Source organism: Hemiscyllium ocellatum, chromosome 22 (genome assembly GCF_020745735.1).
Source record: "Hemiscyllium ocellatum isolate sHemOce1 chromosome 22, sHemOce1.pat.X.cur, whole genome shotgun sequence".
Lineage (NCBI taxonomy): Eukaryota > Metazoa > Chordata > Chondrichthyes > Orectolobiformes > Hemiscylliidae > Hemiscyllium > Hemiscyllium ocellatum.
In genome coordinates, this window is record NC_083422.1 from 17,159,944 (window position 1) to 17,185,057 (window position 25,114).

Here is a 25,114-nt window from a genome sequence, read left to right on the forward strand (position 1 = left end):
TCTAATACTGCAATTAAGAGGGATGACATATGAGAAGGCTTCTCAATTGAGTCCATATAGGTCAAACTTAAAAAAACAAAAAGTGGCCAATCCCTTTCATTACTGAGAGTGGACTGTAGACCCCCATACAGTCAGGGAGGGAAGAAGACCAGATATGTAGGTAAATTTCAGAGGTGCAAAAACAATGAGGCAATTAAAATAGGGCTTTTCAAATGCCCCAACATAAACTGGCACAAAGTCTGAAAGGTAATGGAATTCTTAAAATCTATCCAGAAAAGTTTTTTAAGCAACATTAGAAATTGCGACAAGCAATGGGGCAGTGCTGAACCTAATTTTAAGGGATGATGCTGGGTGACTAGAAATGTCAGTGGAAGAGCGTTTTAGTGATAGTAGCCATAATTTGGTAAACTTTAAGGTAGTCATGGAAAAGGACAAAGATGGAGCAGAAATAAAGGTTTTAAATTGGGACAAGGCCAATTTTAATATGAAAATACAGGATGTTGTCTAAATGGACTGGGAGCAGAAAATTGTTGGAAAATCTACATCAGAGCAGTGAGACTCTTTCAAAAAGAAAACACTGTGCAGCGCTTTTGTGTCCATGTAAAGGTGAAGAGTGAGATCAGAAATTCCAGAGAACCTTGGATATCAAGGAATTTACAGGATCTGACAGAGAAAGGGGAGCTTATGGTAAAAACTGAGGACTCAGAGCACCAGAAGAAGCATAAAGAAAGTGCAGGGTGTTACTTAGAAAATAAATTCGGAAAGTGAAGAGGAGTTGTGAAAAACACTGATGGGTAAAATAAAGAAAAATCCTAAGGCATTGTCTAAGTATATTTGGGGCAAGAATCCAACCAGAGAAAACTGAACATTTTTTATGTGCTTAAGTGAAAAACTATGCATAGAGCTGGATGATGTAGGTAAGGCGTTAAGTGAGTGCTTTATATTTGTATTCACCATAGAGAAGAATGATATAGGTATAGAACTCAGGGAAGAGGACTGTGAAATACTGGAACAAATTATAATTGAGTGGGAGGATGGGAGAGTGGGAGGATTAAAATTAGTGAGTCCCCAGGCCCAGATCAGATGGGGACTTATGTGGGAGTTAAGGGAGGAGATTGCAGGGATTCTAACATTCATTTTCAAGTCCTCTCTGGATACACTTGAGGAGCTAGAGGATAGTTAATATGGTTACATTAATCAAGAAGAGTTGTAGAGAAAAACCATGTAACTATAGGCCAGTGAGTACAACATCAGTGAGAGAAAATCTATTGGAAATGGTTCTAAAGTACAAAATTAATCTCCATTTGGAGAAGCAAGGATTAATCAAGAGTAGTCAGCTTGGCTTTGTCAGGAGGAGATCATGTTTGAAAGGTTTGTTTGAGGTTTTGGCAAGAAATCTGGATGCGGACAGTGCAATGGGCGTAGTCTACATGGGAGGCTTTTCATAAGGTTTTGCATAGATGACTGGCCAAGAAGATAAGAGGCCAAGGGAACAAGGGCTTTTTGGCAAATTTGGCTTTGTGACAAAAGTCAGAGGGTGATAGTGGAAGGTTGGTTTTGTAACTGATTGTCTGTATCGATAAGCATGCTGGAGGGTTTGGTGCTGGGTCTTTTGCTTTTGTAGTGTACATTAATGATCTAGACAGGTAGGAAGCCTGATCACTAATTTTTTGGTGACATGAAAATTGGTATGATAAACAGCAAGGAAGAAAGCCTCAGGCTATAGGATGATCTCCCACCCACAGCTTCCAACCTCATAGTCCAGGAACCCCGCACTGCCCGGTTCTACCTCCTTCCCAAGATCCACAAGCCTGACCACCCTGGCCGACCCATTGTCTCAGCATGCTCCTACCCCACTGAACTCATCTCTACCTACCTCGACACTGTCCTATCCCCCTAGTCCAGGAACTCCCCACATACGTTCGAGACACCACCCACGCCCTCCACCTCCTCCAAGACTTCAGTTTCCCCGGCCACCAATGCCTCATCTTCACCATGGGTATCCAATCCCTCTACATCTCCATCTGCCATGACAAGGGCCTCCAAACCTTCCGTTTTTTTCCTCTCCAGATGTCCCCTACAGTACCCTTCCACCGACACTCTCATTCGTTTGGCCGTACTGGTCCTCACCCTTAACAATTTCTCCTTCGAATCCTCCCACTTCCTCCAGACCAAAGGGGTAGCCATGGGCACACGTATGGGCCCCAGCTATGCCTGTCTCTTTGGCTATGTAGAACAGTTGATCTTCCGTAATTACACCGGCACCACTCCCCACCTCTTCTTCCTCTACATTGATGGCTGCATTGGCAACACCTCGTGCTCCCTCGAGGAGGTTGAGCAATTCATCAACTTCACCAACACATTCCACCCTGACCTTAAATTTACCTGGACCATCTCTGACACCTCCCTCCCCTTTCTGGACCTCTCCATCTCCATTAATGACAATCGACTTGACACTGACATGTTTTACAAACCCACCGACTCCCACAGCTACCTGGATTACACCTCTTCCCACCCTACCTCTTGCAAAAATGCCATTCCGTATTCCCAATTCCTCCGTCTCTGCCGGATCTGCTTCCAGGAGGACCAGTTCCACCACAGAACACACAAGATGGCCTCCTTCTTTAGAGACCGCAATTTCTCTTCCCACGTGCTTAAAGATGCCCTCCAATGCATCTCGTCCACATCCCGCACCTCCTCCCTCAGACTCCACCCCTCCAACCATAACAAGGACAGAACGCCCCTGGTGCTCACCTTCCACCCTACCAACCTTCGCATAAACCAAACCATCCGCCGACATTTCCGCCACCTCCAAAAAGACTCCACCCCTTTCTGCCTTCCTCAAAGACCGTTCCCTCCGTGACTACCTGGTCAGGTCCACGCCCCCCTACAACCCACCCTCCCATCCTGGCACCTTCCCCTGCCACCGCAGGAGCTGTAAAGCCTGTGCCCACACCTCTTCCCTCACCTCTATCCAAGGCTCTAAAGGAGCCTTCCACATCCATCAAAGTTTTACCTGCACATCTACTAATATCATTTATTGTATCCGTTGCTCCCGATGTGGTCTCCTCTACATTGGGGAGACTGGGCACCTCCTAGCAGAGCGCTTTAGGGAATATCTCTGGGTCACCCGCACCAATCAACCACACCGCCCCGTGGCACAACATTTCAATTCCCCCTCCCATTCTGCCGAGGACATGGAGGTCCTGGGCCTCCTTCACCGCCACTCCCTCACCACCAGACGTCTGGAGGAAGAGTGCCTCATCTTCCGCCTTGGAACACTTCAACCCCAGGGCATCAGTGTGGACTTGAATAGTTTCCTCATTTCCCCTTCCCCCACCTCACCCTAGTTCCAGACTTCCAGTTCAGCACTGTCCCCATGATTTTTCTGGACTTGTCCTACCTGCCTACCTCCTTTTTCACCTATTCACTCCACCTTCTCCTCCCTGACCTATCACCTTCATCCCCTCCCCCACTCACCTATTGTACTCTATGCTACTTTCTCCCCACCCCACCCTCCTCTAGCTTATCTCTCCACGCTTCAGGCTCTCTGCCTTTATTCCTGATGACAGGCTTTTGCCAAAACGTCGATTTCGCTGTTTCTTGGATGCTGCCTGAACTGCTGTGCTCTTCCAGCACCACTAATCCAGAATATAGGATGATATAGATGGGCTGGTCTGACGGGCAGAAAAATGGCAAAAGAAGTTTACTCCTGAAAGGTATGACATTGGCCATTTGTCGAAGAGTAGCAATAAGTATAGAGGATCAGAGGGACCTTATACATGTCCACAGATCCTTGAAGACAACAGGACAAGTGGATAAGGTGTTTAACAAGGCATGTGGGAATCTTGCCTTTATTAGTTAAGATATTGAATACAAGTGCAAGGAGAATATGATGAAGCTGTATAAGACATTTTTTAGGCCACAGCTGGAGGATTGTGTGCAGTTCAGTTGCCACAAACAGAAGTGATGTGATTGCACTAGAGCAAGTTCAAAGGAGATTCACCAGATTAATACCTAGGCAGCAGCTTACAGCTACGAAAAAAGGCTACATAGGTTGGGATGGTTTTCCTTATGTTATGGACTAGGCCAGACTACTCAGAACATTCTTATGCAGGTAGCCCAGACCATAACTTTGCAATTTGTTTCGGTTAGTGTACAGTGCAAATTACCTAGAGTAAGTTAGCGAGGTTAACTATCAGATTAAAAACAGACAAAAATTTATTCATAAAATTACACAATGAAACATAAAGAACCCCTACAGAACTCAGTCTATCCAAACTAGACTTAATTATACTGTTTCAAATACACACAATAGTCCCAATAAGCAAACACCCTTTGAAGCTAGTATAAATGAATGGAACAGATGCTTACAGTTGAAGTTAGGAGGGCAGAGAGAAAGAGTTTGTTTCCACACAGCTCACTGTTGAACTCCCAACCAGTTCTGGACTGAAATAAACTGCTCAGCTTAAAGAGCTGACCATTCCCCTTTCATTATACAGGTCACTTCTAAAACAGGACCACTTTGGCCTGAGGTTTACATATAAACAAAAAGGCCTCTCAATACCTTTAAATCTCTATACCAAACCAGACTAATTGGCACAGAGAGTGGTTTATTACCCTTCTGAAAAAAACCAAGGGCATAATATCCTTCAGAAAAGGAACAGCTTCTAGAAAAAAGAAACTAGCTTTGTGACACTTACATCAGAAAAGGCTGAGGGAGGGAACCTGACTGAAGCATACCAAATTTGTCAGGTATTGATAAGATAGATAGGAAGAATTTCTTTTCCCTTAATAGAGGACACTGACTTAAGATAAAGGTTAGGAGGTTTAGCGCTGTTTTAAGGAAAAATGGATTTTCTGATCTTACCGCTGAGCTGGTGGGGCCACAGCCTTACAATGGCAAAAGACACAAAAGGATAATCATGCTGGATGTTCTGGGGTTGACCTCATTGCATCCTTATAAAGCCTCGAGCCCAAATTACTCCAGCAGCTAGGACCTAATTGACTAAATGATAGAAGTTTGCAGTACAAGATTAAGAAGAATTTATATTTCTTTCAAGAGAGTTTTATTAATACTTCATTCTACAAAGTAGCTGTGCAGCTGCTGCCATACAAAATTGGTGAAATAAGGGCTGCCCTTTAGATGCACCAAAGAGAGTTGTTTGGATTGCGCAAGAGGGGACGGTGAAAGAAAGAGAACAGTTTAGTATTTATGTATGGAAGGGAGGGGAAGGGAATATGGTACACCTGCAGTACATGTTAAACAACAGAGGGCTGTCAGTTTTTCAATATGTACCACCAGTAAGTGAGTTCCCTGCTACTTCCAGTGTGCACTTAGAAAAGGAGTAGATGAGAAGGAATTTTGACAACATTAGAAAATCTGTCCATTTGTAATGACAAGCTGTTCTCATTTTAAAAGATATGGAAAAATAAATATACATATCAGTTTCCATTCAGCCTCTTACATCTTGAATGAGACTTTGTGTAAAACACCCTAGTTGCCTCACAACACTTTCTTAGCTTCACACCGCTCATTATGCAATAGATTGTACCTTCTGACAGCAAATTAAAACATTTGTCTTGCTCGTATCTGTTGTGGTGAATCAACATAACAGACTTCTAAAAGAATCCAACTTCATGATTTGTGTTCAGCTATTAATGTACACAGTGGCATAAATGTTGAGCATTTTGGTGTCTGTGTTTGTAAATGTTCAACTTCTGAACAGTACATCTCTGCTTGCAGGACAAGGCAAGCCAAGACGTTTCTAAATCCGCATGAGTAGAGGATCAATAACTTTAAGCTGTTATGCAGTTTGAAAAGGCTACTTTCCAGGATGTTGGAGTTATATTGAAAACGTACAAATTAGCAGCAGGAGTCGCCATTCAATCCCTCGAGCCTGCTACACCATACAGTAATCTTTCTGCACCTTACTAAAATAATCTATCTACCTGTGCCTTAAAAATACTCAGAAACTCTGCTTTCACCATCTTTTCATGAAGAAACTTCCAAAGACTTATAGCCCTCCAAGACAAAAAAATGGCCTAATTTCTTTCATAAATGAATGTTTATACAGTCCCTGCATAATTCTAGATTCTTCTGCAAGAGGAAAGATTCTCCTCACATCCATCCTGTCAATAACTTCAGGATCTTACATATTTCAACAAAGTCTTCTCTTATTCTTCCAAACTCCAGTGCATACAAGCCTAGACTGTCCAACCTTTCCCCAGAAGACAACCTGATAAGAGAACATAAAATGCGATGAAACCCAAATACCCCTAGCCTGTGGGAAGCTGTGATTCTTTGTCATTTTCAGAACTCACTTGGGGGGCAGCGTGGTAGCTCATTAGCACTGTTGCCTCACAGTGCCAGGGACCCAGGTTTGATTCTAGCCTCGGGTAACTGTCTATGTGGAGTTTGCACATTCTCCCCGTGTCTGTGTGGGTTCCTTCCGGGTGCACTGGTTTCCTTCCACAGTCCAAAGATGTACAGGTTAGCTGAATTGGCTATGCTAAATTGTCCATAGTGTTCAGGGATGTGCAGGCTAGGTAGGTTAGCCATGGGCAATAATGGGATAGAGTAACAGGGTGGATCTAGGTGGGAAACTCTTCGTAGGGACGCTGTGGACTCAATGGGCTGACTGGCCTGCTTTCGACAAAAAATAAAATACAACGCAATATGTTAGGCTGCAGCTAGCATTATAAGATATTGTCAACTTCTTGTTTCTTTGCGGGATGTGTAAGTTAAAAAGACGCAATATCTCTAAATGTGCTGTAGTGTAGGAATGTTTAACTGAGTTGCTGTCTACCAGAGGAATCTCGAAAGTTGAAGGACCATTAGCCAAAGAGCCCCAGTGGTACAGTAGGGATATTTTTTGTGGATCCTTATTCTACTTGGTATAGAGTTATTGGCTAGTTTTTCTCTAGCTTTAACACATTGGGCTTAGAAATCATGAGTCATTCGCAGGAACTCAATGCCTTTATTGTTAACCAGAAGTTTGTGTTCACAAATTTCTTTATGTGCTGTGGTATGGCTGAATTAGTTATGGATGAAGCTACTACCTCTTAAGAATGTGTCGCACCCTTTGATAAGGCATTTTCAGAAGAGCAATAGCATGCATGACATTTATCCTTCATATCCATATGTAAATCATTGCTTATCTTCATTTCATGCTTAAACTTGTCACATATTGGACAAAAGCATTTTAGATTGACATAAAATTGTAATAAAAGTCTGACGAACTTCTTGAATTGGCATCCTACAATTAGGATTCCCTACTCCATTTCCTATTGGCCCTAGTCAGTGTCTCTCACCACTTCCTCCTGATATGGACCAGGCCAGTCCCTCCAAACATTTCAAGAAAGTAGCCCAGACCCTGACTTTGTTAGTTGTTTTAAGCAGATATAACACAGATATTCCAGGAGGGATGCAGTTGGTCAAACCACTTAGTTTTAAACTATTTACAATTTATTTACAAGATTACCAAATGAACCACAAACAAAAGAGAACGGAATACCGAATAAGTTAACCTACCCAAAAGCCCAACAGATCATACCAACTTAATGATGCTGTTCCAATACTTGCAACAATCCCCATAAACACCCCTTGACACAAAAGGTAAAATCAAACACAGGGTATCTGACAGATGTCAGAGAGTGGGAGGTTCACAATGGACCTGCTTCTTTGTGTCCAGCAGTTTCACAACTGTCTGACGGCTTCCAGTGAATAGCCAGATCAAATCCAAGAAAAGCTGAGCTGGGACAACTCGCCACTGCACTTTCATTGTATAGGTGTTTTTTTAAACTTGAAAGCCTTTTATCTGAGGTATTATCTGTTAGTTATAATCAAACTGGCCCTAAAACTCGTCCAAGCCCAGACTTTTTGGAACCTGTGATTTTATGACCTGAGAAAAAAACAAGGACAACATAACCTTGTTAAAGGAGCATCATCATCACACTTGTCCCTTTTAAAAAAAAGAACCATTAATATCCAAAGGTGGTTCATTTTAAAACCCCTTAATCCTAAATTGTTAGTACACTACAACACGCATATACATTACATTGACAATAATCATGCAAAGATGCACTACTACATTTTGTTTCAGTCTGTTTTACTCCTGTCACTATATGCCTCTGTTTCCCATTCAAGTCTTGACAATGCATTGGCAATCACGTTTTCCCATCCTGCCACATGCACGATTTTCAAATTAATTGGCTCTGACAACAAGCTCCATCTAAACAGTCTGGCATTTTTGTTGTTAAGTTTCTCCACAAACTTCAATGAGTTATGGTCAGTGTATATGATTGCCTCGAATACTTACTGGTAACATAAACATTGAAATGTGACGCCAGCACAAAGCTCAAAGTCTCCTTCTCAACTGTCAAATATTTCTGCTGATGAATGTTCAGTTTCCTGGAGAAATACCCAATAGGTCTTTCTATCTTATCGTCAGCTTCCTGCAAGAGCACAGCATTGACACCCACATCACTTGCATCGATAGCCACCTTTTAATGGCTTTGCGTAATTTGGTGTGGCTAATACTGGGGCAGTGGTTAACACAGCTTTCAGGCTGCCGAATGCCTTTTGACAGTCAGTTGTGCACGGAAATTTTCTTGCCTTTCTTTAGCAATTCAGTGAATGGAGCAGACACACTGCTAAAATTTGGTACAAATTTTTGATAAAATCCACTCAATCCCAGGAACCATAGGACTACTCTTTTTGTCAATGGTGCAGGAAACTTGCCCAATTACCTTTGTTTTTGCATTCTGCGGGGCCATTTGTCCACGTCCAATAACATGGCCCAAGAAAGTGACTTGGGTTTTGGCAAATTCACTTTTAACCAGGTTTATCACCAATCCTGCCTTTCAGAGTCGATCGAACAAGTCTAATAAATGTTGTAAATGTTCCTTCCATGTGTGACTAAAAATTACCAGGTCATCATTATATACAACACAATTGAGTAATCCAGCAATGACCTTATTAGTTAGGCTCTGAAATGTGGATGGAACATTTTTCATACCGAATGGCATGACTTTAAACTGATACAGTTCATTCGGCGTTACAGAAGCTGAAATTGCCTTCGCTGTTTCAAACAAAGGTACCTGCCAGTATCCTCTGAGCAAGTCCAGCCTAGAAATATAAGTTGCTTGTCGTCTTGGAGCATGCGTTCAATCTTCTTTTGAGCCTGTGCCAACTTTGGAGAGTTTTATCTGTAACGATGTTGCTTATTCAGAACAGTATCTCCTATATCTACATTATACATTATTAGGTTAGTACTTCCCAGCTTATTTCTGCAAATCTCTCTATGTGATAGTAGTAACTCTTTCAGGTCATTTTGATTTTGCTCTGGAAGGCAACTCAATAATTTATCCCAATTTTTGACAACTTCCTTATTCTCCAATTTAATTTGAGGAATGTCCACTTCAGAATCCTCTGAATTTGGTTCTTCCCTCTATGTTGTAACCGATAACACATTCTCCTTTGGCTTTCTTTCCCTGTCAAAATACCTTTTGAGCATATTAACATGACACATTCTGTGACGTTTCTTTCTGTCTGAGTCCTTATCAAATAGTTTACCTCGCTCAATTTCCTTTCGACTTGATAAGTTCCACTAAACCTTGCTTTTAAAGTTAAAAGTCACATAACATCAGGTTATAGTCCAACAGGTTTATTTGGAAACACTGGCTTTCGAAGCACTGCTCCATCATCAGGAGGCTATGGAGCAGGACCATATGATACAGAATGTATAGCAAAAGATTACAGTATCATGCAACTGAAATGATATATTGAACAAGATTGTTGTAAAATCTTTCATCTTTTAAAATGTGTTGCAGACTTTGTTTCATTAATATGTAAATTCCAGAACTACTTCTAAATCACATTCTTGAGATAACTTAAGGTTTTATATCTCAGCTCAGACAGTGCATTAAGGGTACGAGGTTAGAGTCTGTCTGTATCCCAGTCTTGTGTCAAACTGTTCTATTTCCCACAGCAAAATTGAGAGTTTTTGATTTCTTGTCTGCTTCCCATTTCATTGTATGCTGTGATACTTTTAAATGCTGTCTAGCCAACTCCCTAGCTCTATTTAATCATTCTCAAAAATATAGTCCAAACATGTGGTCTCTGAATTGTGACTTACCAAGTTCTCCTTAATCAGTTTTAATGCTGCTCTCACTTCATGCCCAAAAATAATTCAAATCGATTGAATTTGGTCGATTCATTTGATGCATCACTGATTGCCAAAAGCACAAATAGAATTCCTTTATCCCAATCATTTGGATAATCTTGACCATAAGCCCTCGAAATGATCTTTGATGTCTGATACCACCTTTCTAGTGCTCCCTGCAATTCTGGATGGTATGCAGTAGATTTGAATGGTTTTATTTATAAACATCCATAAATTCCTTGAATAATTTTGATGTGAAGTTTGATCCTTGATCTAATTGTATCTCTGTGAGTAGTCTGTATCTAGTGAAAAGTTTGAGTAATTGCTACACAGTCCTTTTAGTCGTGATATGATGTAATGGAACAGCCTCCAGAAATCTAGTGGACACATCCATTATTGTTAACAAATACTGATTCCCAATTTTTGTTTTAGGTAGGGGTCCTACACAATCAATTAAGACTATTGTAAAAGGTTCCTAAAATGCAGGATTAGGTATTAAAAGTGCGGGTTTTATTACTGCCTGTGGTTTTCCAATTACCTGACATGTATTACTTCCTTGTGCAGTCCAGGCCGATAAAAATGTTTTTGTATTTTAACTTGAGTTTTTTAACTACTAAATTATACCCTAGTGGTAGTTCATAAGCTATCTACCACATCTCTTATCAACTTTCTTATCTGTACTGTTTGATCTCTTCTGTTTCAACTGGTGACTTTATGACCTTGTTACCACACAGTCAGGAAAAATCCCAAGATATGTGTCCTGCAATAATTCAGTTTCCATGAGCTTTTCAACCACAGTAGGCAGCTCTCCTCCCTGTGAACCATCTATACCATTAGCAAGGACAAATTGTATTTCTAGAGCTGAAGGTTTGTATTGTATTCCCGCTATGACTTCCCCATTCTTCACTGGACACTCTCAACTCACTTTACATAATTGAGTGCGTCAAGTCTCACTGTGAGTTCCCATTACTATTACCTTTTCTGGCAGTGGTCCTTCAGAAGTACATATCTCCTCATCTTTCAACATCACAGATTGAGAGGATCCTGTATCTTTTAATATCGTAACCTCTTTACCTGCTACTCCTGACCTACGCAAGCAAACTGTATCTTCATATATGTTTTAAGAAGATCTGGCACTTCATCCTTAATCAACTTCCAACCACTATTTAAACCAACCGGATTCAATACCCAGAACAAAAGATATTAACACCTACCACTCGCTGCCTTCGAGTCCAATAATCCTAATCCCAGTTTGGAACTGTAGAACAAATCCAGCAAAGAGCCTCCAATCTGCCATAGATTAGGCCAGACCCCTTCAAAACATTTCATAAAGTAGCCCAGACTCTAACTTTGCTAGTTGTTTTAAGCAGATGTAACGCAGATATACCAGGAGGGATGCAGTTTGTCAAACTATTTGCAATTTATTTACAAGATTACCAAATGAAACACAAACAAAAGAGACGAGAATGCTAAACAATTTAACCAATCGGAAAACCCAACAGATTATGGTGGCTCAGTGGTTAGCACTGCTGCCTCACAATGCTAAGGACCCAGGTTCGGATCCAGCCTCAGGCGGCTGTATTGCTGTCTGTGTGGAGTTTGCATATTCTCCCTGCCCCTGTGTGGGTTTCCTCCGCAGTGCTCCAGTTTCCTCCCACAGTCCAAAGATGTGCAGGTCAGGTAATTTGGCCAAGCTAAATTGCCCATAGTGATAAGTGCATTAGTGGGAGTAGGGGAATGGTTCTAGGTGGGTTACTGTTCGGAGGGTCGGTGTGAACTTGTTGGGCTGAAGGGCCTGTTTCCGTACTGTAGGGAATCTCATCTCATCCCAACTTAATGATGCTGTTCCAATACTTGCAACAATCCCCGTAAACACCCCTTGACACAAAAGGTAAAAGCAAACACAAGGTCTTACAGGAGAGAGGTTGGAGATAGAGTTCAGCATGGACCTGCTTCTTTGGGTCCAGCAGCTTGACAACTGCCTGACTGATTTCAGTGAATAGCTAGACCAAACCCGTGAAAAGCTGAGCTGGGAGACCTGGTCACTCCCCTTTCATTGTACAAATGTTTATATTACAAACTTTAAAGCTTTTTGCCTGGGGCAGTATCTATTAGCTGTAATCTGCTAGCTAGCCCTAAAACCCATCAAAGCCCAGACTTATCGGAACCTGTGTTTTTACGACCTTCTGAAAAAAACCAAGGACAACTGAACCTTGTTAAAGGAGCGGCAGCATCATGCTCCTCATCAGTGAACTCCATTGAATGTACTGTGAGACTGGTAGGTAAAATGCCAGTGTCTGAAAAACATTGGCAACTAGGGCTCAGAGGTATGTATACAGATGCCAGTTCTACAAACAAGGCAATGGGAGAGATCACTTTGCATCATGAGTAGGGATTATGTCATGTGTGGCACTGGTGGCAAAACTTGATTTTTCAGAATCAGCATGTTTAGCCACCAAAAGAAAGTGCCACAGATGATCTCACCTGGCCCCACCAAAATTCTGGGGCTGCATTCAGATCATGTGAAATGATGCCAATCAGTTACTATATGTATATCAGACACATAAAAATATGATAGCTCCTTTTTCTCTTGTCACTTTCTGTTTTCCCACCAGAGCTATGATGCTTACATCATGGACAATCATTTCTAAATAGCTATCCATCAGGCAGAAAACTAGATAGATGAATGTTGTACAGGTCTGATAGTGTATTCTATCCACGTCATAGAATACATTGTGCTTGAAAATTAATTGCATGTAGCCACGAGTTATTGGGCCATTAAATGAAGAGCTAATTAACTTGATACTACTATATGTTACCAAGTGATTCCCTTTCCTTCTAAGAGCCATGCACTTCATCTCAATGTGATGCCATTCTGACTGCTATTCACAATCCCCAGCCGATAGCTTTGAGGAAAAAGAAACCGGTGTTGGCCCAATCTGAAGATTGAAGAATGGAAAAGACATATCACTTGCATATGCCATAAAACTGAAGCTATCTTGCTCTTGACACTATATTGATTTGTCTTCACTGGTGACATTTTGATGCTTACACTGTAGGTGCACTTGATTTGAACACAGGAATTTAGCTAAAATAAGGACCTACCAAAATTAACAGTGCATCGATTTTGCGAATTAAGTGTGATGTTCCTTGTTTGAAAAGTACTCCAATGTTATCAGCTGAAATATGCTCAAATGGACAAATACTTGTATCATAGGGGTCCTCCCAACTCTTTTGTTCTTACATTTTAAGTCATTCAAGATAGTTTCCTGTCATTTATGTCCTACTGTATCTAAAGCGGCTGTGATAATACCTCATGGATGCAGATACTGCAGAGAAACTTAGACATTCTGAAAATTCCATCTGAACTACATGCTCCGGTGGGTGGCACAGTGGTTAGCACTGCTGCCTCACAGCACCAGGGTCCCAGGTTCAGTTCCAGCCTCGGGGGGAACCGTCTGTGTGGAGTTTGCACATTCTCTCTGTGTCTGCGTGGGTTTCCTCTGGGTGCTCCAGTTTCCTCCCACAGTCCAAAGATGTACAGGTCAGTTGAATTGGCCTTGCTAAATAGTGTTAGGTGCATTAGTCAGAGGGAAATGGGACTGGGTGGGTTACTGTTCTGAGGGTCAGTGTGGACTTGTTGGATCGAAGGACCTGTTTCCTCATTGTAAGGAATCTAATCTAATAACAAGAAGTATGCGGTAGGTGCAGCTAACTTATTTTGTCATTGCATATAAGGCATTGTTGCATATAAGAGTTCAGTCATAGTTCGGAATTCTCCATGAAATCCTGACTTTTGTGTTTCTTGTTTAAGGTTTCCATACCAAAGAGCACAAGAAGTTAAAATATATCAAAGATGGAAGTAGCCAAATAATACAAACATGTGTTTCTTAGCTTACTTTGTTCCCACTTAGAACATAGAACATAGAAACGTACAGCACAGAACAGGCCCTTTGACCCATGATGTTGTGCCGAGGTTTAATCCTAATGTAAAATATAATAACTTAACCTATGCACCCCTCAACTCACTGCTATCCATGAGCATATCCATGGATAGTCGCTTAAATGTCCCTAATGACTCTGGTTCCACCACCACAGCTGGCAACACATTCCATGCATTCACAGCTCTCTGCATAAAGAACCAACGTTTGATGTTTCCTTTATACCTTCCTCCTAATATCTTCAAACTATGACTCCTCGTACCGATCAATTCTGCCCTGGGGAAAAGTCTCTGGCTATTGGCTCTATCTATTCCACTCATTATTTTGTACACCTCGATCAGGTCTCCTCTCTTCCTCCTTCTCTCCAGAGAGAAAAGTCCAAGCTTATTCAACCTTTCTTCATAAGACAAGCCTTACAGTCCAGGCAGCATCCTGGTAAACCTTCTTTGCGCCCCCTCCAAAGCCTCTGTATCTTTCCTATAGTAGGGTGACCAGAACTAGACACAATATTCCAAGTGTGGTCTCACCAGGAACTTGTAGAGCTGTAGCAAAACCTCGCGACTCTTAAACTTGATTCCCCTGTTAGTGAAAGACAGAACACCATATGCTTTCATAACAATCCTATCCACTTGAGTGGCAACTTCGAGAGACCTATGTACTTGCACACCCAGATCCCTCTGTTCCTCCACACTGCCAGGAATCCTATATTCAGGATTCAAGTTCGACCTTCCAAAATGCATCACTTCGCGTTTATCCAGGTTGAACTCCATCTGCTATTTCTCAGCCCTGCTCTGCATCCTGTCTATGTCACACCGCAGCCTGCAGTAGCTCTCTATTACTATCGACGACATGTCCAACCTTTGTGTCATCTGCAAATTTACTAACCCACCCCTCAACCTCCTCATCCAAGTCATTTATAAAAACTACAAAGAGCAGAGGCCCAAAAACAGAGCCCTGAGGGACCCCACTCAAAACTGACCTCCAGGCAAAATATTTTCCATCTACAACCACTCTCTGCCTTCTGTCAGCCAGCCAATTCTGAATCCAGGTAGCCAAATCTCCCTGTGTCCCATACTTCCTGAGTTTATGAATGAGCCTACCATGGGGAACCTTATCAAATGCCTTACTGAAGTCCATACACACCACATCCACTGCTCAACCTTCGACAACTTGTCTTGACACCTCCTCAAAGACCTCAATAAGATTTATGAGGAATGACCTGCCCCTCACAAAGCCATGCTGACTGCTTTTAATCACACTATGCTTTGCCAAATAGTCATAAATCCTATCTCTCAGAACTCTTTCCAAAGCTTTGCTGACCATAGACGTAAGACTGACTGGTCTGTAATTGCCAGGGATTTCCCTTTTACCCTTATTGAAAAGAGGAACAACATTCGCCTCCTTCCAATCCTTCAGGTACGACTCTCATGGAGAGCGAGACGGCAAAACTTGGAAAATGTTCTATGACTTGTCATCTGTGATATAAGTTGCAGTAATTTTTGCCCCATAGCAATTACAATTATGTTGCATAATGTCTTTGTCCTCTGTCCCTCAGTTTGAAGTTGACAAATGCTGAAAGTTGCAAGCTTCTGTTATAAATCTTCCTGTGACTGGACAGGCTGATTTCGACCCTGCAGGCCCCTTGGTGCTTGGGGCAGGACGTCTGAGAACATAGTGGGATGTGGAGTGCAGGACTATTTTTAAATTTTCTTTTCCTTCTCTGCCTCTGCTCTGCCTCATCATTGAGGTGTTTGGACTCAAAGCCTGATGCAGTTTAAGTTGTCACAATTGAACAATTGGTAACAAGCTCCTACCAGTTATTGGTGTCATGTTTCAAAAACTTCAAAATGTTTTTTTTGTGGCATTTACTTTACCCTTCCCTAGAAAGCTGGCCATGGAAGAGGTAATAAAATAAGACCTGGTGAGGGTGACACCTTTCAGCTGCCTTGCCATAGTGCCTCATCTATCAGTTAATTTTGATAGAGTATTATCAGCTTACCTTTTGATCATAAAAACTGGGAGACCTAAATTGTTGAATGTGGATTCAGCTGTGGAAATGAGTCTGGTCATTCAGCTATGAAGTAACACTGAGTATTTTGAAATAAACTGATAAACTGCAGAGCCACAAAGCAGTTTCCCATGAAACATTTTCTTAGTGCATTTGTTTCCTACGATGTTCCATTTCAACTTGCTTCTATATTACTGTAGCTAGTTTTTGGAAGTACTTTGTTAGCATCAGGTTTTAGCATTATATTTGATCTATGACGTATTTTAGAATATACTTTATATAATGGGAAAATGTACATAGCATGTGTAATAATGTGTACAAAAACACACCTTCAATTTTGTCAACAGGGTAAGGCTCCTCACAATGCCCATATACAGGCAGACATGAGAGGATATCTGTGTCTCATAAATCCATGTGACACTTCATAAGTATTTAGCCCTAATGTCTATCATGCTAAAAGGATGCTACATCCATTTGCTAATTGATGAGAAACATGTTTATTGTCTGGTGCTATATGCCAAGTTTCACATGAAACTGAATTAGACATTGTCTGACTCATCTGATACTGGCAACACAAGTCAGACAAAAATGGAAGAAACCGCACAATAATGGAAAAATGTGGCACATCACTATCTGACAGCTTAACCAGTGGGTGATCCTTGTAATTTCATTTATGTGGTGAATATGAAACTACTTATAGAAACCTTAGTGGTAAATTAATTTTAGGGTTTCCTTTAACAGTTTCCTCTAACTACTTCCAGCATTTGGAAGTAACCGAAAGCAAGATTGAGATTTAAAAACTTAAAGTTTAAAATTCACCAGGAAACCAGTTTGAAACAATTAATTTTTCGAACAGGAACAAAAGCCCCTCCTTCGCTTAGATTTTTTTCTAAATCAGAAGTGCTTTTGTACTAATTTAATGCTATTCTTTGCCCAGATGGTTCAAGGCCTGACTAGAAAGTTATATAAACAATAAACTTCAGTAGCTCACTTGTAGCTTTTTCAATTTCTTGGTGTGTTTTCTTTACATTTAAAACATGACATGGAGGCATCCTAAATCAAAGTCAAAGATCTAGTAATATTTGTGGACATGGGCAACTAGTATCTGCTAGATAAATCATCAATTTGTTCAATTGGTAATTAACCTAGCACAAAGACATCGTAAAAACCAAAATTCCCAGAAGACTAAGATCAAGGAGCAAATTATTGTAGATGCGGGAATCTATACTGAAAACAAAAAGTGCTAGAAATTACACCTGGTCAGGCAGCATCTGTGGAGAGAGAGCAAACTAATATTTCAAGTCTAACATTTCATCAGAGTTCTGATGAAGTCATCTTGACTCAAAATGTTAGCTTTCTGTCTCTTTCTCTCTCCCTCTCTCTCTCCACAGGTGCTGCCTGAACCATTGTGATTTCCTACATTTTTTGATTTCAAGACTAAGATCAACCAGCCTGACTGAAGAGAAGAATTCCAAAATGCTGTTCACAATCAGTCTGGAAAATCTTGGCATGTCCAACTTCACTCTGAACCCAAGCAATGAATGTTTGACAACAAAGACCTCCGCAATTCAATAACATCTTAGTGTACAGTGTAGTCACTGTCAACTCCTGTATCAGAGTGAGTCTTGGACTGTGTATCAATGACACATAGGAGTGTTTGAGAAATTCCACCAGCATACCTTTGCTGTATTTTTTGGATTCAATGGAAGGACTATCAAACGAACACAAACATTTTTTTCCCTCTTGAGGCCAGCTCTACAAATATTTAGTCAAAACCTCTTCTCTGATTTCGGATAGATGGATTATGTGTCCAGATGGCTGCAAAGTATTTTCCCTACCAGAATCTGTTTTCTCACCTCTCAAACAGCCAGCAGTCCAGGAAAGGACAAAGAAAATGCAACAAAGATGCTGAAGTTTATCTTTAAGCACAGGAGACTGACATTAATGATTGGTATGTGTTTGTTACTAGTCATTCAAATGGCAATAACTTGGCCATCAAGTTGTTTCATCCTTAATGAAGTAGAGTGGCAGCAGGGAAGGAAAGAGAAAGAAGCAAATTCTAGATTCCGCCATGTCCTTGCTGCACTTGCTCAAAGTGTTGAGAATTGGCCTGTTCAGTCACATAAAGACCCAAAGCAGAAATTTGCAACAAAGTCATCTTCGAATAGAGAGACAGCTGATTTTGATATGCTCCTACAATTTGTGGCATTGTATAAGACTCCATGTTTACTTATTAAACTTTACAGAAAAGGATAAAGAAAATCATGTCAAATTGTAGCGTAGTTTCTTCTTCAAGCATAATACAATAGCCCCTCAACTTACAAACTTAATCCGTTCCAGGACACGGTTCACAAACCGAAAAGTTTGCGAACTGAATCAATTTTTCCCATTGTTCGGATAGCGTAAGAATGCTTGAACGGCTGTTCACAGCGCACGCTCCAAAGACAAACTGAATGAGATCACACGGGCCCGAGAGCTTTTGCGTTCAACAAGCGTGTAGCAAAGCAGAACAATGAAACCACGTGGTCACACATGGGCTTTTTGCGTTCGTGCCTTCGTTTGTACCTTGAATTTCGTACGTACGTTGAAACAAAATTTTACGTACAATCCTGTTCGTAAACCGATTTGTACGTGAACGGGGTCATTCATATGTCGAGGTGCGGTATTGTCAATTATTCAGTCCCAGACTAGCAAGGCTTCCTTTTGGCAGATGGGAAGAAGAGGAAGTATGTATGTGGTCAGGATTGTGTCATCCTGATGTTGACGGCTTAAATTTATCACCAATTTGATGTAGTTGGTTGGCTTGGTTATAGTCTCACTGAGAACTGTGAGCCCATTATCATGTTTGATGATAACGGTTCAGTGAGCTGTGTGGCCAAATTTGTCTGAAATCACCTTGATGATTCGGTGTTCTAGGATCAAGGATGGAATTTTACTAAACCTATTTATCATGATGAGATTGATGCATCTTGAAAAAATATAATCAATAAATATTCCATAAACTTTCCCTGTTTGATAATAGTTTATTTATTTTTAATTTTAGTATTCTGACTCAGACTTTGAGAGAAGTCTATAATTTAAAGCCTAAGTCCAAAATCTGGCGTAAAAGTGTACATCACTTCACGCTACTTCACGCTGTTCTGTTCTTGGTTGATTGCGTTATTGTCCACTCAGTACACATGGATGCATGAGTAAGATTTTGCAACAGGCGTTCTTTAGAAATCCTCATCCCTGACAGTACCTTCCATGGTTGAGACCCTATCACCATATTTAAAGAGCCTGGACAAACATCCATTCCCTGCAAGCCATAGGTATCACTCAAGGTCTGGGAGTGGATGTTTGCCGTTAGGCATTCTGGCCCTTCCATACATCCCCAGTCAGTCTGCCTCCTTTAACCGGACAGGCTTCATGCTTGACCACTGTCTTTGACCTGGGTTCATTATATTCCAGCTCACCTCCCTTGATTACCTTCCTATTCTATGCAGCTTTGAATATTGCAAACTGATCTTAACTGTGGCATGGCATAGATCAACATTCCCAAAGAGGATAAATCAGTAGTTGGTAGCTGAAAACCTAAATTACTCACTTGCACAGAATTTAATCGGGAAGATGAACTTAATTCTTGCAAGCTGGCCTTTGAATAGGCATTCATGAGATGCAAAAGCATGTGAAAAGACATCTTGACATTTGCCTTTGGGAAATTTGACTTGCTGTTAACGTATGGAGAGCTTAATTGGGTAAGATCATTCATCACTGAGATTCTAAATCTTAGCTATTTGCCCAATTAGATCCCCCACATGCCTTCCTTCCTCCTAGGACAGAATTTCTGACAGAAATCTTTACAAGACAAATAGGTGCCATGACAGTCAGACAGGTAACATTGGCTGGTCCATCTAAACTGTCCTGTCCTGTAGTTTCCTGAGAAAAGCAAAACAACAGATCAAAGTGCAAAACACAATAGAAAAATGAGTTTGGAAATGTATTTTTAGTATTTGTAGGCATTCAAAACTCATAAACTGAAGATTAGAAGGAAGTGATGCATGAAAACAAACATCTAATTATTTAATCTTTTTAGGTTGGTTAACTTATATGCATAATCCATGGTCTTCCAACCTAGCAAAAAAGTTTGTCAGTGTCCATAAAGCGTAATCTCCTTATTTATTATTTTATGAACCTCAAATGTGAATCTGTTATTCTCTATAGCACATATATTAAGAATCTTTAAGGCTATTTGGTTAGCTAAGGTATCTTTAAACAGGGAATTGTTCTTGAGTATATTCACTGCATCTTTTTGGTAGCCTTGATATCATGCATGGTGCAAAAGCACCAGAACTGGACACAGTATTTTAAATTAAGCTGGTGAGTGTTATTGTCCTTGACTGTTTTGACTGCATATGACATTAAAAAGCCCCAATAAAGCCGAAGTCAATGGGAATGGGGATAAACTCCCCATTGGGATGAGTCATGCATAGCACAAAGGAAGATGGTATGGTTGTAGGAGGTCAGTCATCTCACCTCCAGGAGATTACAGTAGCCAGTTCCTCAGGGAAGTAACCTGGGTCCAATAGTCTTCAACTGCTCCACCAGTGACCTTTCCTCCATCATAAGACCAGAAATGGAGTTGTTCGCTGATGATAGCATAGTGTTCGCTTGTGATTCCTCAGAAATTGAAACCATTCATGTCCGTATGCACTAAGATATAGATAACATTTAGTGGTAACTTTCATTCATGCCATACATGTGCTAGTCAAGGAATCATCTCAAACAAGAGAAAATCCATCCATCTTGTACATAGAATGGTATGGAAGCAAATACATCGAAATACCATCATTCACCAGTTTCTCTTCAAGTGACATACCATTTTCACTTGAAATTATATTGCCATTCCTTCAGTGTTGTTAGAGTAAATTTCATGGTATTCAGTTTCTGATAGCACTGTATGTGCACATTCTGGATTGCAGTGGATTAAGAAGGCAGCTCACCACAACTTTGTAAAGAGCAATTGGAGATGAGTAACAAATGCTGGCTCATGAAGTACAAACGTATGAAAGATTTATTTTATGATGCCTAAATCAGACTTTCTGCATGACAGAATAACCTGTTCCATGTAATAACAAATCTGCCTGCAAAAAGTGCTAAATAAGTGCTGTTTTCCTCCAGGTATACTAACATTTGAAGTGAGTCTCTTACTGCTTTACTGTATTTTAGCTGGGCATGGGCTACTTTGCTGTGAAGCACATGCACCTTGACTTGGTGCAAATAAAAAAACGAGGCCACAGAAATGAAGACCAGTCAGTGGTAAAGCCTCTTCCTTGCCATTGTCCCGCCTCCCTTACCTAAAAATGATAATAGCTTTTAAATTTCGCTATACCAAAGAGTGGAAGGTCTGTTAATTGTGCATTGCAATTGTTGTGCAGCTCAATGGTATCCAGTCAAAATAGAATTGGGTGGCCAGGCACTGTTCAGATATATGCCCATCAGAAACAGGAATTAGATCTATTGATTGATTGCTCCTTTTAACCGAATTACAGTGTATGAAACCTTATTAATTTTTGAGATTAATAACTGTGTAGTTATAGCATTATTTCTTGAGCCAATTATGATTTTTCTTAATCTGGTTTCTCAAGGTTGGACAATACGCTCGAAGAAATTATATTTAAGCTGGTGCCTGGTCTTAAGGAAAGTAAGTGAACACACTCATAAAACTCTTTATTGATCTTTCTAATGTTTAATAGACACAATTCCATTTTAAAAAACCATTAAATAACTTATAAAGATTATATACACAGCATGATGCAAGAAATATTTTTGAAAATTAAATTTTGCACAATTATTAATTTAACCATGTTATTATTACACATATTTATAATCACAAACAATAGCCATTTCTAAGTAGTTGCGGAGACAATTGTTGATTTAGATTTTATGTTTATACTTCTGATAAATAGCCCTGTGTCAGCCCCATTACTTATTTTCCAAGCAAATTTTAAAATCAGTATTTATTTGTCGCTTTCATTTGCCGTTAACGAATGTGCACGTACAGCATGCACAGGTATCTGACAGTACCAGTCAGACTGGCAGAGGAACTCAGTCTCTCCAGAGAAAAGCACTTGGTCTTTGTTAAATTCTCCCTTGAAGGGAAGCTGAGCTTGGGAGTTGACTGTCTGAAGAGAAACTGATGTGAAATGCATGTTTTATACCATTCTTTGAGGCAAACATTCCAGTATAGGCAATGCAGCCAACTGCAGCACTCCCTCCAAAAGTTGTTCTGTCAAAGATAATTTGTCAATTACAATAGTTCCTAAGCAGATTGTGATTGAAATTTGTTGTTAGTGAAATATTAAAGCAAAGTTTGCTGCATTGAATTGAGATATGGTTGTTACTAAGCAGTGCATTATTTGCTTTTTGAATGACACTGCCTTCTACTTCAGAAATCAAAACCAGCATTCACTTAAAAATGAAAATATTGGAGCAGAGTTCACATTCTTAATTTCTTCTGTAAAAATTATTGATGTCATTGACAAAAAAGGCACTTCTTTGTGAAACTGGTTTAGTACCAACTTGGTATACTAAGGGGCCATTCATTCTTTCCTTGTTAACGTTTTTAAAGAATTATTTTATGAATAAGTGAACAAGCAAAGTAGAAAGCAGCCCTTTGACCTTTACAATGTCTTTACTACTACTATGCCATCTTTCCAGTTTAAAACAAGCCCAAAGGTTAGCTATCTAAAAAAGGGTGCAAATAAATACAAAGTCTTGATTAGATGATATTCAAGAAAAATATTGTGCAACGTTACAAAACAAAACTTGAATTCATCACTACAGTCACAAAGCGTTGTTGCAGAATGGTGGAGCAAGATCAGAAGGATACTTTCCCATTGATGGGATGTGTGGACTCTGACAAAGCTAGAATTTATTGCCCGTTGAAAAAATTGGTAGTAAGCTGCCTTTTTAATGCAGTCTATTTGGCGTAGTGCTGTAAGGAAGGAAGCTGCAGGATTGTGACCCCGCACAGTAAAGAAATAGCAATATAGGGCAGAGGTTATATGTCACTGCCAGACATGTTCTTGGAAGGGTCCACATAAAATAGAATGAATGCCCTACCAACAAGCTTCCCTGAACGCATCCGAGAACTAGTTTGTGAAATTGGCAGCCTGCATGCCATATTAAACATATTATTAAAGATCAGTTGCGCTTCTTAAAATAATATGCTGCCCATGCTATTATATAGCTGGCATAGGCAGATAAGTGGGAGTAGACACCTCTATTTTTAATAGGAAAGAAGGATGGTACTCTCTGAAGGGTGCTTTTTACAGTTTGGTTCAAAACTTTGCCCCACCCCCAGCCGTTCTATATATCTACTCTCCAAATCCACCCTACCCCCCTTTTCCACCACCTACCTTAAGTTGGCAAAACCCTCCCTGTCCAATACCTTGGATTTTCCTCTGTTGGGGGCCCTTTGGACTTTCTTTTTGAGACTGAGAGTGGTCCCAGCAGCATCTACTACCAAACTCTCGGTGTTGCTAGTTTTGTTGGAGCTGCAGATTTGCCAGCCAATGGATTTCTTTCCACAGAGGAGCTGAATCCCCACCTTCCACCAGTTAAGTCCACCCACTGTATACCATAGCTGCAGAGCAGACTATTGGATAACAGGGGTGGTGAGCCATCAATCCACCCTAAAATATTCTGCTCATAGTTCCAAGTTGGTATAATGCATGGCTTCAAGGTTATATTCCCTGCTGCTTACTGGAGAGAAAGAGAGGCAAGTTTGGGGAGGCAAGGGGCCAGGGTGAAATAGGAAGAAATGGTTCTCAGTACAGTTCTCACTGAGTGAGTTGCATTCAAGGTGCAGTTATCTGTTAATTCCGCACAAGAAGTGCAGTATATATAGTTGAGCATCTAATTGTGGAATCTATAAATATTAGTCTTTCCTATAAGTTTGTTTAGGAGATGAAGTTATAAGTACCTTCTTAAAAATAGTTGCAATAACCGTGCTGATACACTAAATGTGTTTACTTCCATTGTGCAAATTAACACTCACATGCTATAAAATGGAAATTCTGAATTGTAAGTGTTTGGTAAGTTGGTTAAAATAATAGGTGTGCATATTTTTTGGAACACATATTTTCAACACACGAAATTGAAACTGCAAGTTAAATTTACAGAGATTAAACTATTAATCAAAATGTAGTAGATACAACAGTGTCAGATGGGTATGTAAAATAGCAAGTAATTATTTCGCCAATATGCTTCAGGTTGTGTTAGGCAGAGCTGCCACTGGAAGTTTGTGTGCCTGCAAGCTGTCCATTTATTGGAGAACTGCATAATGGTTAGCAGACTCCAGCCCTAAAAAGTAACTGTGATACATTATTAAATGCGAAGTATCCTTTGACGTGTAAAAGCTTCACTGTGCCATTTTGGTGCACTTTACACATTCTGAAGCTGGATTAACAAAATATTTGTTGCTCTACCCTTTCTGTGACCACCTCAATACTTGTGAAGTGGGAACAGCAACATTAAAACAGTGTCCTGATTGCATGCCTTTCTTTCAACAATGTTAGTGCATTGGGATGGCATAGAAACTTTGAAAGAAAGCTGCTATGCACCCAGTACCTTACTTGGTGCAATTTATTCTTCAAAAAGTAGTTGGCTTGTTGAAAATGAAAACATCCCCTTAGTTCTTCTTATGATGTTTAACATTTAGTGATGTTTGCCAAAACAAAAGTCCTCATGAGATCTTACTTTTCCACCTGAAGATATACAATCAAGTGAAATCTTACCATGTTGGCTTTATAACTGTTTAACTTGTTAACAATTTTAGCAAATACTTATGTTCTTTTGGCCAGTGGAAAAGCGGCAAGAAGAAGAATTCTGGAAAAAAAATAAACCACAAGAGAATGGAGAAGGTATGTTAACAAAATTAACGTAAAGATCTTGTAGCTTTGGAATAGCTTGATTTATTTTCAAAGGATTGATAAATGTAGCCATTGGTAGAGAGG

General features: G+C 40.3%; 1 protein-coding gene across 4 annotated transcripts in view; it reads left to right on the forward strand.

The window, feature by feature from the left end:
* pcgf5b (polycomb group ring finger 5b) overlaps positions 1–25,114 on the forward strand; it is a 186,225-nt gene that overhangs the window by 106,156 nt on the left and 54,955 nt on the right. For all 4 annotated transcript variants that reach the window (XM_060842367.1, XM_060842364.1, XM_060842365.1 and 1 more), the window contains exons 4-5: positions 21,743–21,798; positions 24,962–25,021. In XM_060842367.1, the coding sequence (XP_060698350.1) occupies positions 21,743–21,798; positions 24,962–25,021 (116 nt within the window). The remainder of the gene's footprint in view (positions 1–21,742; positions 21,799–24,961; positions 25,022–25,114) is intronic.